General features: G+C 43.6%; 1 protein-coding gene across 1 annotated transcript in view; it reads left to right on the forward strand.

The window, feature by feature from the left end:
• The window catches only part of LOC138285856 (transient receptor potential cation channel subfamily V member 1-like), a 342,258-nt gene that overhangs the window by 154,239 nt on the left and 174,460 nt on the right, over positions 1-13,559 (forward strand). The window contains exon 4 of the mRNA XM_069226332.1: positions 784-917. Within this exon, the coding sequence (XP_069082433.1) occupies positions 784-917 (134 nt within the window). The remainder of the gene's footprint in view (positions 1-783; positions 918-13,559) is intronic.

A 13,559-nucleotide genomic window follows, 5' to 3' on the forward strand; every position in this document is an offset into this window, starting at 1 on the left:
TGTAAAATGGTTTTACTTTTCTTTCTCAAGTTATGTGGCAATAAAAGTCTGGTTAGGACTTTACGATGCTAATTGCTCTAAGTGGAGGAAATGTGAGACCCCCTGCATTGCAAATGCTTGTTATAGTTAGGTCTAAACTACTGGTTGGTCGAAATTCGGGATGGTATTTACCACACTCGTAGATTCCGCTGCCTCAGGAGAGACATGGAAGTCATTTAGGAGTCACCAGGGGTCGCTGCTATGACCCCCTGGCTTGCCCTTTGTGACCCCTGGCACTGCCTTTGAGACCCCTGTCTTCAGAGGTGGCAAAATCAGTGCCAGGAACACAGTGACAGCTCGTCCTTATGAGAGACATTTGGTGCTCGCTCTCTTTGTTTTCTGTCAGTTATATTATCGGTTATTGTAAATACCTCCTATTGCAGGTTTGTCAAGGAAAAATGAGGTGTTTACAAAACTGAATTTACCACTTAAGTCATAGTCAGGCTCATAGTTCCCATACGAAATTCCCTAAGGAGGACTGACAATCAACCCTATCAATCTAGTCTTTGCTTAAATAAAATCAGTTGATTATGCTTGAATGGATGCATAGGGTATTCTTACCAAAGCGCAGACCTACCCAAATTACCTGCCCCTACTAGGCGGGTCAGAATGAAGGACTGGTAAATAACTTCATATCAATGATTATATTGTGTGTGTGTGTTGACACCCTTGGTGCACGATGCAGTGAAGGAGCTACTGAAATAATATTCAATATTCAATTCAACTTTTGTGATTTTCTGAAAGGGAACCTGCAGCCAACGTGTACACCCGAGATCGGATCTACGAGGCAGTGATGAAAGGGGATGCTGAGGACCTAGACGGGCTGTACCAGTACTTGAGCAGCAAGTTGAAAAAACTCACAAATGAAGAATTTAGAGGTAGGAATATACTTTATGCTAAAGGATAAGTGGCTACATTTAAGGAGAGAAACTAAAAATAAATTCTTGCACAAATGCTCCTCTTGAATCTGTGAGAGAATATGATTTAGAGCAGGCATCTTCAACAAGTAGCTCGTGAGCTACTAATAGCTCTCCAGCTACTTGTGAGTAGTATCTCCTATGTGAAGTTCAACCTAGTAAATTGAAAGTTGTTGCCCAGTTGAATTAATGAATGCATCCCAAAATTGAAAAGAGATCGTATTCAGGACGAATTTGAGTGTATTTTTCAGAATTCATAACTTGATGCTAGGAGACAAAAATGGTACATTTCCAAAATATATTTAATATATTTAAAGCTGACATTTGAGTGATAAATCATGAGTCCCTGTAAAGACATATTGCTAATATTTTTACCTTGGTGTCAGGGGCATTGTATCTATGGCTGTCTTGTATGAACCATGTAGAGGCAGTCCAAGTTTATAAAGCCTTTTTAGGGTTGAGGGCGCAAGCGCTCTAGGCTGCTGTATCTCTCTGTGGGCTTTTAACAAACGGCTACCCCATGCCCATCAGTTAAAATGGGTCGTGGGCTCGCCTTTTAAAATTCACTTGATTTCATTAGTGAAAGGCATTCATATGTCATGCCTTTTCCGGTGTTTAGCCCTCCTCTAGCGTACCTAACCAAAAACTGAAAATATACATGGCTTCTGGACTACTTTTTCTTTTCATTTCCTATGCAGCGCAATCTTGCTGGGCAGTAGTTGAGCACTTCCCATGACATCGACCCTGTTACATGGATAATTGCATAACTGCCGATAGGGTTGACTGCGAGCAAACTTCTGTTTCCTCTTTTCTGTATCTCCTTCGCGCTTCACGCTTATGCACAGGCTCTTTAGATTCAGCTTGCTTATGTGAAACTGTTTTACTTTTCATTTTCAACTTATGTAGCAAGGAAAGTCCAGTTAGGACTTTACAACACTAATAGCTCCAAGTCGAGCAAATGCAAGACCCATTGCATAGCAAATGCTAGTTCACATTACTAATGGCAACCATGCCTGATATACTGAGGTGATCCCTACTGGTAACCTTTCATTGGGCATACACTAATGTAATCTTGTCTGTCTTGACTTCTATTAACACACTAAAATATTTGTAGTTACGAGTATTTTTTCATTGAACACCAGGAACGTCATTACAAAAAAGGTTGGAGACCCCCGATTTAGACTTTGGAGGACAGAGTGATGTCACTCTGAATGAGAGAGTGAATTAGTCCATCACCGCAAAAGACATTCTGTCCCCAGATTTACAGATGTCTGCCGGCCCGCTGACATCTCTTTACATTGGCATAGTGGTTCCTGTCAATCTTATAAAAGTTTGAAGGACAGCTGTGTTAAACATGAGAGCCAGCTGTCAAACATTTACAAAAGTTTACATCTTTCAAAATAAAACTCTAAAAGCGGGATTTTGTTTTTCAAAAAGTAAAACTATTGATCCGAACACCATGGAAGTATTCTACAATGGTGTGGGACTCATTTGTTTTTACTTTAAGTGTGCCTCACTGCTAGGTTTTACCTTGCAGTGCTGGACAGAAAAAAAAGCCACCCGACCACCACTCTAAAATTGGGTGGACTGTGGTTTAGCTTACCACAGGCAGTCTGTATTCCATCCGGCCGTTGGAGGTGTATGTTGGGGACAGACCTAGAGTAGGAGCCATCATCGTCATGCTGAGTGTGCTCGCACCTCTAAATCAGGCAGATGGACCATAGGTTTGGCAGAGTCTGCCAATCTCTAATAAATCAGCCACTAGGTTCTGACAACTACCTAATGTTTCCTCATAAAAGCGTGTGCTCTGATAATCTGTCCTGAATGGATGTTACATCAAAATGTTCAACAATAAAGCCATTGCAACCAACATATTAAGGTGTTGTTTTTAGGGGTTCATATAATTGTGATAAAAGATTAATAGAAAAAAAGGCAAAATGTCTTACAACAGCCTTAGATGGAGCACTTGCTAAATGAAGTATGTTGATTTTAGCTTTTATCTCATCATCTGTCATCTACATTTTTCCTAAATAACTTCCCTAAATACATCAAGTCATAAAGGAGACAATAGATAAACAATGCATTAATATAACATTTGTCTTTAATTTACACGGCTTGTACCTATTTTCCTTTTTGGCAACGTGTAGTTTTAACAACACTAGGTAGAAGCAGTTCTCCCTTGGAGCTTGCACTATCCCACTTGGATCCTGTACTACTTTCATCCAGACCTCTCGGAAACCCCTTGGAGTTTACTGGTCCCTATGCCTGTGTGGCCTGGGTGATTTTCCCTATCTCTATTGACACTGTACCTCTCCCCCTTTTGACCAGTCTGCTGCTTCCCTCTTACTCTCAGGTGCTCTCCCCTTGACACTGCCACACTCTCCATCCCAAAGTACCCTGTGCTCTCCATCTCCTCTACTCTGCAGTCCAGCCTTCTTACTGAGTCCTTTGCTGCTGCCGGCTCCCTGACCTCGTGCTGTTTGCCCATCACCTACATCTTCTTGGGAATCCCCCCTTGAAGTCACTATCTGCTTCCGGCCCATTTACTCTCCTACTAGGGCCAAACAGTTTGGATGTTTTGTAGTTACAAGTGATTAACCAAGCTTCAGTGACATTGCACAAGTGCGGAATGACCAGCAGTGGTACAAGCTTCACTGCATTAGGAAAATTAGTGCCATCTACTTCCCATGCACAACCTCTTATGTTTGTTTCTTAAGCTTGAAAACATATTATCACAATCTGTGTAACATTGTCAATACCTGATGCACACTCCATTGGAGGTTGATTTGCCACAGATAGCCCATCTATAGTACATCTAGTGCTGTTTCCTGTCTAGGCTGCCCTCATTGAAAGATCCATCACTACAATCCTAGAATTCCTATGTCTAACAAAGTTAGGCTTGGGGAGGTGGTACTGTATTGACAACTAGGACTGCGTCCCTGGACTTGTTCTTTAATTGTTAGCCACCATATCTACAACTCCAGTCTGCACACAAGAGCCGTGTTTTTGATTAAAAAGATGATTATACTTTGCATAACTATGTATTATCCTTGTTCTCCAACATCATCATTACTGCAATCCAGAAAGTAAGTATGTGTTATAATATGCAATCAGTGTCCATTACATATCACCAGGCTTGACAACAGCCGAGAAAAGAGCAGGCATTACAGAAGTAATGAGTTGGACGGTAGTTGTAAAGGCAATTGAAACGTTTCTGTAATTGTTTCACAGAATCCACTTAATTTACCTGTTTGTAAAAGCCGTATATTTGACCCCAATTAAATTAAACTAAAGATTTACTATGAATAATCACACATGAAGTTAATCTACTCCCTTCGGCACCTTATGTTTAGCGTTTTGGCAAAAAACACGATGGGCTGTTTTTCACGAAACCAAAAACTGATTGCAAGTTGAACCAGAGCACTTCTTCATTTCCGGGTTGACTATATATCCATCCAACTATGTTTCTGCTATGTGTCTGAGACATGTTCCTATCAGAATTAACATGAGAACATTCACTTATAGAAGCCCCACGTAGCTTTTTGATCAATCGGCCCAAAACAATTCATATGAGAATTTGTGTAATATTTTTGTGAAATTTGAAAAGAATAAAAAAAAATTGAAATTATGCTTCTAGAGCAAAGTGTGATTTGAGTGTATCTCGTATGGCTTTTTCACATGAACATGCACTTTTGCATAAAGGGTACTCATGATGTACCAGCAGCGGACTGGTTTGAGTACAGAATATCTCTCAGTGAAACATTTTCTGCATTAACCCTCCTGCAAACAAAAACGCATACAAACTGTGTAGTGCAAGCAGCGGAGACATTTCAGGAATCCGAATTTAGTGTAAAAAGAAATTTGGAGATTACGCTGTTTTTTCTAACATAATCTAAATTTCTCACAGCCATACACCAGCTCTAAAGGATTGAACTACTGAGGTTGAAACAACATTTTGAGAAACACCTTACATTTTCATTTAATGATGGCAAAATATAAAAAAAATCAAAAATCATATTTACTTTCAAGAGTCAAACTTAACCATAACAAGTCGCACCCCTGCAGTTAAGGGTTGACACTTTACAGGAAAACTGGGGAGACACAGTGCTGCACTGTGTCACTTTAGAAATGCAAGGATGCGCCACATCTAAGTGAATACGGCGCACCCCTGTGTTGTCCCTGCTCTGGTGCTAAATTCAGCTGCCAGCGCCAACGCAGGCATCCTTGCACCATCGTGCAAAGATGTCTGCATTGAGGGATGTGATTGTTTATGTGTGGGAAGTGTCCCTTCCTGCACATAAGCAATCACTAATGACGCTTTGGTACAATGCAGCACACACAGAAGTGCCAAAGGGTCACTTTCAAATAATGGTTTCTGTGCAGGAAGGGACACCTTGCCGCACATAAACTATCATTTCTGGCATTTTGCTCTTTCAATGCGTGCTGAAGAATGCATCACCCATAGAAAAAGCAACACACGAGGAGGAATAAAAGTATTCCTCCTCGTTGCGCCCTGCTAACTCCACCCCCGGGGGTGGCGTTAGAATTTGGTGCTGCCTTAGGTTTACAAAATGTCATAAATCTGAGGCAGCGTCAAAATGCAATGGGTGTTGCTGTGGCACTCCCACAGCAACACCCATTGCACGCTCCTTCCACGCACAGTGCTGCGTGGGAAGGGGCATTATTTTCAAGGTGACGTTAAGCCACAAAAAGTGGCTTAACGCCTCCGTGTAAATACGGCGCGGTACTTAGCGGCACAGGAGCATCACAAAAAGTGATGCTCCTATCGCGCTAGGGGCCTATAAATTCACCCCTGAGTGTGCCAAATGGGGTGCAGATTGATCGTACAGCTTCCCATCTTTTCCATTTATCTTTAACTTATTACTTAGTGTAGTTCACAGCACACCGTCCCTTCACAGAAGTCCAACAATGTTTTATGGTACTGGAGCCTTTCAATCACTCTGTGTCCTTTCTTGGTTTGGTGGATTTTCGTCTATGTTGATGTTGAAGCTAAAATGTATATTTTCTTTCTAATACTGCATATAAGCGGGCCACAAAAGAACAGTCATATAGGAATTGTTGCATGATAATAATATACAAAGTTATATCAGTTAAACACGTTTAACACCCCAATATATTTTTACAGAATGCTATGGACAATGCCATGTTGAGAAGATTCATTAAAATATACATTGCTGATAGCAGGTTTCAAGTTGCAAGAATAATAGAGCAAACTCTTTTTCAGATAAGAACGTTTATACATAGACTTACATGTGATCAATTATTCTTCTCTCTAACTAGAAGAGATAGTAAAGGTGTTGTCCTACTCCCAAGATGGCCGTCACTATGAGATCAGGGCATAAACATTAATATTAGGATTTGAAGTGTGATTTGGTCTCCTCTCATATGAAAGGAGGAGGAGAGCTAATTTTCAATGGGAGGCAGCAGTTTTCCCTCCAATGCGGCCGCCACCATTTTACCCTTGTCTCTGTTTGCTTGAAAATAAACTAGATAGCTGTGCAGAGGCGTAGTTAACTACACTGTCCAAAGGCAAACGTAGCTGCCTCTATGGAAACAATATGGCACAGCTGCCAACCAAGAAGCAAGCACAGTGCTTGGACCCATCCCACCAGCACTGCAGCCTGGTACGTTGATATGGCACTGGCACAGATCCTGCATCAATCCACGCACCCCTGTGCCCGCAACAATACTTCCATATATAATAGGAAAATAGGCGACAAGAAGAGAAACAATCAGTGGCAAAGTCATTTGGTCTAGCCTATAATTGAAAGTGAATCTTCAATCATTGTTGAGTTTGTGTATGCGTGTGTAGTATTATGAATGGATGAGTGGGTGAATGCAAGAGGAAGCCAATAGATGAATGCACAAGTGCAAGCATGAGTAACAGACTTGCTTTGCATTTTAAAGTAACAGACTTTTTTGGCCCTCATTCTAAGTCTGGCGGGCGGCAGTGGCCGCCCGCCAGACTTCCTCCCTCCAGAATACCGCACCGCGGTCGGAAGACCGCTGCGGCTATTCTTAGTTTTACACTGGGCTGGCGGGCGACCGCCAAAAGGCCGCCCGCCAGCCCAGTGTAAAACCCCCTTCCCACGAGGACGCCGGCTCAGAATTGAGCCGGCGGAGTGGGAAGGTGCGACGGGTGCAGTGGCACCCGTCGCGTATTTCAGTGTCTGCAATGCAGACACTGAAATACAATGTGGGGCCCTCTTACGGGGGCCCCTGCAGTGCCCATGCCATTGGCATGGGCACTGCAGGGGCCCCCAGGGGCCCCACGACAACCCATACCGCCATCCTGTTCCTGGTGGGAGAACCGCCAGGAACAGGATGGCGGTATGGGCTGTCAGAATCCCCCATGGCGGCGCAGCAAGCTGCGCCGCCATGGGGGATTCCCAGGGCAGCGGAAAACCGGCGGGAGACCGCCGGTTTTCCACTTCTGACCGCGGCAAAACCGCAGCGGTCAGAATGCCCTGCGGGGCACCGCCAGCCTGTTGGCGGTGCTCCCGCCGACCCTGGCCCCGGAGGTAAGGAACCGCCGGGGTCAGAATCAGGCCTTTTGTGTATAGAGAATTAAGTTGTGGCGATGTAGTTGTGTGCAGGTTTTGATCCACCCACACAACACTTACAGAAGTGCTGATCACTGCAGGACATACACAATTATGCAATACAGGTGAGGTGCTCAGTACAGGCCCCAGGAGAACCTTGTTACCCCAGTAAATCTAGAACAAAGGTTGAATGAGCAGACAGAACCAAGGAGGCAGTGCTGGGGCGGTGCTGACGTGTTGGAGCCCGTGGCCAAAAATAAGGCAGGGCCTCTCTTAGGTGTCTGAACAAAGACGCATATTGTAATTAGAAAGACATGTACTCTAGAGAAATTAAAAACACAATATTTGATGACAACTAGTGGCGTTACTGCAGTAGCTGCTTTAAAAAGGGACAAGTCAGGTCTCATGTTTTATTCTTAAAAGCATGTCATAATACAAGAGTTTGGCCCCACAATGTTTGCGTTATAGGCCACAAAGCTCCTACTCCCCCACCCCCACCCCCACCCCCACCCCCAGCTGTGATAGGCCTGGTGCTGAGGACAGTCTGGCTTTGGCAGTGACAGTGGCATATTGCTATGGTGTGAGATGGTAGTGGATCGGTAATGACAGTACAGTAGTGGTAATATTTGCAGAGGCCTATGCTCTGTTAGTATAGTAGTGACAGGGTACTGAAGTGGTTATTTTGTGGTGGTGTGTGGTGTTGTGGGGTACCTGTGAATTCGTGGTTTTGGTCGCCATGTTGACAATGGTACTGTAGTGATAAGAGTGTTACTGTGGTGCAATGGTTGTGATATGCTTATGACTATGGTGGTAGTGGTCAAAGTGCAGTGGAGTTGGGGTGTTGGTAGAGTTGTGTACCGTGGTATTGGGGTGGCATCCGTCATGTAGTAATCATGTAACTTACCTAATAATTAAAAGCATGTGTCCCCATAAGCAGCTGCTGCACAAGAACACACATGGTGCAGGGAATGAAAACAAACTTGTAGTCAGCCATTCTGTACAGACACAGGGGTGCAAAGTTCCTACTGTAGAAAGAGTTAGCTAAAATGCTTTGTTCGCAGTAGTGCATACATGTGCACGTTGTTACAAACCATATTAGGTATGTTACCTTACCACCTGTTAAGCCTGCAATCTTTTGGCATATTTCCCCTGTCGTTTTACTTTCTGACGTCCTGTTTTTATGATATTCTAGAGTTCATTTTTGCTGACTTCTCATCTCTGCGCACATTACCACTGCAGATGAGTGCTAAAGTCAAGTGCCCCCTGTGTAAATTTTGGTTATGACTGGTTATCCATGATTGGCATATGTGATTTACTAGTAAGTCCCTAGCATAGTGCACCATGGGTCATATTTAAGAGGACCTAGCGCCACAACAGAGTCATTTTTTTACTTTAAGGAGACACTAAAGTGGCTTTTCTGCCACACCATATTTACAAAGGGGTACAATGCACTCATTGCACCACTTTGTAACCAGTTGCGCCACATTATGCCTGCGCCAGGCATAATGTACACAAGGAGGGCGTTCTGGTGCTAGGAAGCCCACAAAAATGGTGCAGTGAAATTTAAACGATTTCACTGCACAATTTTTGGCATCAGTTTTAACGCCTGCTCATCATAACCTATGGGCCTCCTTGCACTTTGCTGCCTAGCATCAACATTTTTGACGATAGTGTAGGAAAGCGCCACAATAGCATCAAACATGTTGACCCTATTGTGCTAACAGCCGCCGTGGTGCACCATATTATAAATATGGTGTCACCATGGTGTTATTAGGTGCCGGTAAGTGGGTGCAAGAAAAGTGGCACATCATAGCTGATGCGCCACGTTTTCTTAAATATGGGCTCATATGTTCCCAGGGCATCTAAATCAAATGCTACTGGTGGGCCTGCAGCAATGGTTGCGCCACCGACACAACTAGCCTTCCAAAGGTGTCTCAGACCTGCCTCTGCAGTGTCTATGCGTGCAGTTTTAAACTGCCATGTCGACCTGTAAAGTGAACCCACTTGCCAGGCCTAACCCTTCCCTTTTATTGGAGGTAAGTCACCCCTAAGGTAGGCCCAGGCAGCCCCATAGGCAGGGTGCAGTGTATTTAGAAGGTAGGAAATGTAGTGGTGTGTTTTCGCATGTCCTGATAGTGAAATAGTGTGCATTTCGTTTTTCAGTATTGAAAGGCTATAACTTTCATAGGTTAACATGTGGTCTGCCTTGAAACTCCTTTCAAGTGAAGATGTCCATGGAAAGATGATAGGAAGTTGGAGTATGGGATCTCTGAACTCACAATTTAAAAATACATATTTTAGTGATGCCACTTTTACAAACTGGCCATTTTTTTGCGTAACCATCCTATGCCTGCCTGTGGAATCCACCTCTGTGTAGCTGACAGCTGGGGCTTCCTTCATACACTCTAGACAGTCACAAAAAAGGAGCTTAGGTGTGCCTTGCATGCCTTAATGGATCTTCCTGGGCTAGAGTGGTGGGAGGAGCTGACACTTGCACCTGAATAGGGCTGGACCTGTCTTTCACAAAGAAGTCTCCCCCTCTTGAAAAGTGTCTGGGACAGAGCAGGATAGAACTGGATCTTGTGAGGAGGAAGGACTGCCTTTGAAGTTTGCCTACTTCAAAGGCCACAACTAGTATATGGATTGGGGCCCTAACCCCAGAACTTTAGAACTCTTTAGAACTAAGGACCCTGCCAAGAAGAAGAGCTGGAGAACCTGTGAAGAGGGACTTCCACTTTGCGGCGTGCTTTGCTGTGTTGGCCTGCTGCTTGCTGCTTCTGCCTTTGGCAGTGAAATGACTGGACTGAACTTTACGCGACTTATTTTTATGAGTTTCTCCAACAGCTTGAAGTAGAGCTTGCCTCCTTTTGGAAGTCTCAGGAACATCAAAGAGTTCTAGTTCATCTGCCAACAGCACTGGGAATGGTGTGTTTTGTGCTGCAACAGAAGAAAAGCAACTATGACACCGCCAATGACGCCACTTCCTGCACTGTGACATGACGGCACCACACGTCGCATCACCTTGCTTGATACAGCAACCCTGGTATCATTGACGATGCCACTCCATGACAACGATGCGGCCTGCACCGTAGCCTGTGGACACCCCTTGTGAGGTACATGAAGCATCGGCCCATCCCACACCACAGATTAGAAGGATGGGACCCTACTTGGACAGGGTGCAAGCCACTGCCAACTAGAGACTCCCATTTCTAACTCCCATACGCAAGTCTGCAAATCTCCTAATCAGCTTCTGTCCAAGAACACGTGACACAGGGAATTAAATCAAGCTTTCTCTTATAAAACCAATGAACTGTTTGTCATTGCTCCAGTATTATCCATTTCCTTCACTGGCATTATTAAACTTGAAGGGGTCCCCTGTAAAGTGAATGATGAGGGCCCCCTCCAGACTCTCTCAGACCAGGATAATGTGTTGAGAGGGGCCCCTGAGGCTCAGGGTCCCTGCTGAACAGCGGGGGCCTTTGTTACACCACTGATTTCCTTTAGAAACGCCTGTTTACACAGTAATCAGAAGTATAAGTAATGCATAGTTCATTGCACTTGCTAAACTCCACATTACTATTATACCTCAGGTACCGTTGAACAAGTCAAACCTGCTAAAGTCAAACAAAGGGTAGAAAGCCTGGAAAATATTGGGAAATGTACATTTTTGTGCAGAAAACATCAACAAGTTATGCCAATATTTTAGGGCAAAACTCTCAATAGGTGTGATTTAATGCACTCCATAAATTTCGACCCTGGGGTATTAGATTTGATCAGGGTGATAAATATACATGTTTGTTAACATTCTTTTTATTGGTTTTCATCAGTTACACAACACGAGCATAAAGGAAAGGAATTCAAATAAAAGAGTAAAACAGAGAACTATCGAACAAGCACAGCTCAACAGTAGGCTATGAACAGTGATAAACATTCCCAACATTATTTTGTAATCTTGCACCGTCATGGTGTGCACACAATCCAGTATCCACTGTGATGTAGTTCAGGCCCCGACCTCGCAGGTCTGTGTGGCGCATCCATCCATGCCACAATTCCCTCCTTTAGTTCCCTCTCAATTGTGCGTGGTGGCGTTGCGCCACGATCTCCGAATGATGGTCAGTGCTCTCAGCCCACATACGGTGGTTTCACAGTGGCGTTGTTGATTTGATGACTCAATAAGTATGCTTGCAGCGGGCCCCAAATGTCCCTGGGGCATTGAGTGGAGGGTAACATCGCACTGCACAATTCCACCTCTTAGTTACAGAATGACATGTCTTGCAACCAATCTCTTACCCTAGGTCTGTGATCCCTGCCCCACACCACGGACACCTGTTGCTTTGCAAGCAACAGTGCCACCTAGACAAAACGGCGAGTTGCGTTGTGGGCGGTATCTTCCCAGTGTATCCCAGTAAGGTGATCTTGGGGGTCAAACCGCAACCTCCGTCACCACATCCTACAACACCGGCTCACTTCCTACCGATATTCAGCTATCGCGGGACATAGCCACGCGAAGTGCAGAAAATCTGCCACATGTGCACCCCATCTAGCACATTGGGAGTGAGTGTGCAGTTTGCGTTAGAAAAGTTCTAAGGGGATGTAATGAACTCTGAATGTATTTAAAGTAAACGAGCTGGAGCATTCCATTGGGGAGAGTGTTCCGAGCTGTCCACAGTAATAGGTCCATTCTTTATCCAAAAGGGTAGTCCCCAAATCTGTCTCCCATTGCAGTCGAACACTAGAGGGCCGTTGGCGTGGTCTCCACCTATATGCTGGAATATAGATCAGTCACCAAGTGTTTGACCGTGGGGGCTGCTAGGAACTGTCAGGGTGATAAATATTACATACCCCATCAGGCACTCATAATCATGCCTAACTCACTTCTTCCAGACAATTTGTGAGCAGAAAAACATTTTGATAAAAACTTTTCCCAACACTGTAAAACATTACAAATAATACACTCTTTTAGTCCCACTGTTCCTAGAGCGTGTAAGAACACATAGTTAAGGTATCATTTATTGCATTTATTTGTCTGTGAGCTAAAGCAATTAACAAAGCAACTAAGGATTCGGTTCTGTTTGCAATATTTAGCATTCACAAATATGACTCAACTTCAAAGTAACAACAGATACAAAGACAGTGTAAACATGCTTTCGAAAGGAGATGAAAGTAATCTTCCTAAAAGTAATTAGCTGTTGGCTATTTTGTTTTCATCTCTGCAGCAAAGGACTGTCATAGAAATCAGATATAATTTTAATATTTTGAAGGCAATCTTTGAAGACAGAAAACGCATTTATTGGGAAATTCAATTCATATTTATGGTAGCAAGTGGTTCACAAACAATTAAAGAACTTCTTTACCAAATAAAAATTATGTTATCAGCATTTACTACAGTTAAGTTCTGTTAGAAATGGGGTGTCTGGTTGGCTATGGTATGCACTTCAGCCAGGCAGAACCTACCCACTCTAGTCAGGGCAAGGGAGTTATACATCCAAGATAACCCCTGCTCACCTCCTTGGTAGCTTGGCATGAGCAGTCAGACCTATACCCATGTGTAAAGCGTTTGCACAACACACACACCACACGTGACGCACTATCCCCACCACAAAGGAAACACAACAGCCAGTTATATGAAAATATATTGTATAGTACACAACGCAATTATTAGACAAACATTACATATCAGTAGTATCCTGATACCTTAGCAGTTGTCAGAACGTTACACATTAGTTACTCTGCAAACTAGCAGTAGTCACACATAACACACAGGTTACTCAGTAGTCTGCAAAATAAGCAATAGTCAGGAAACACATTATTACACTAAAGTACCTGTCATAAGAATATCATAAACGCCCATAGTAGGAACATCATAAACCATATGGCACCTCATAAAACATATTAGTATGTTATGCCCATAATAGGAATATGCTCATACATATATCAACACATCAAACACAGGTAGGCAATATATGGATTCCTCAAGTCTGTAGAAAGAACTTTAGAATAAGTATATGGTTCCTGTGGTAATGATGGAGGCACCTCCAGT

Source organism: Pleurodeles waltl, chromosome 3_1 (genome assembly GCF_031143425.1).
Source record: "Pleurodeles waltl isolate 20211129_DDA chromosome 3_1, aPleWal1.hap1.20221129, whole genome shotgun sequence".
Lineage (NCBI taxonomy): Eukaryota > Metazoa > Chordata > Amphibia > Caudata > Salamandridae > Pleurodeles > Pleurodeles waltl.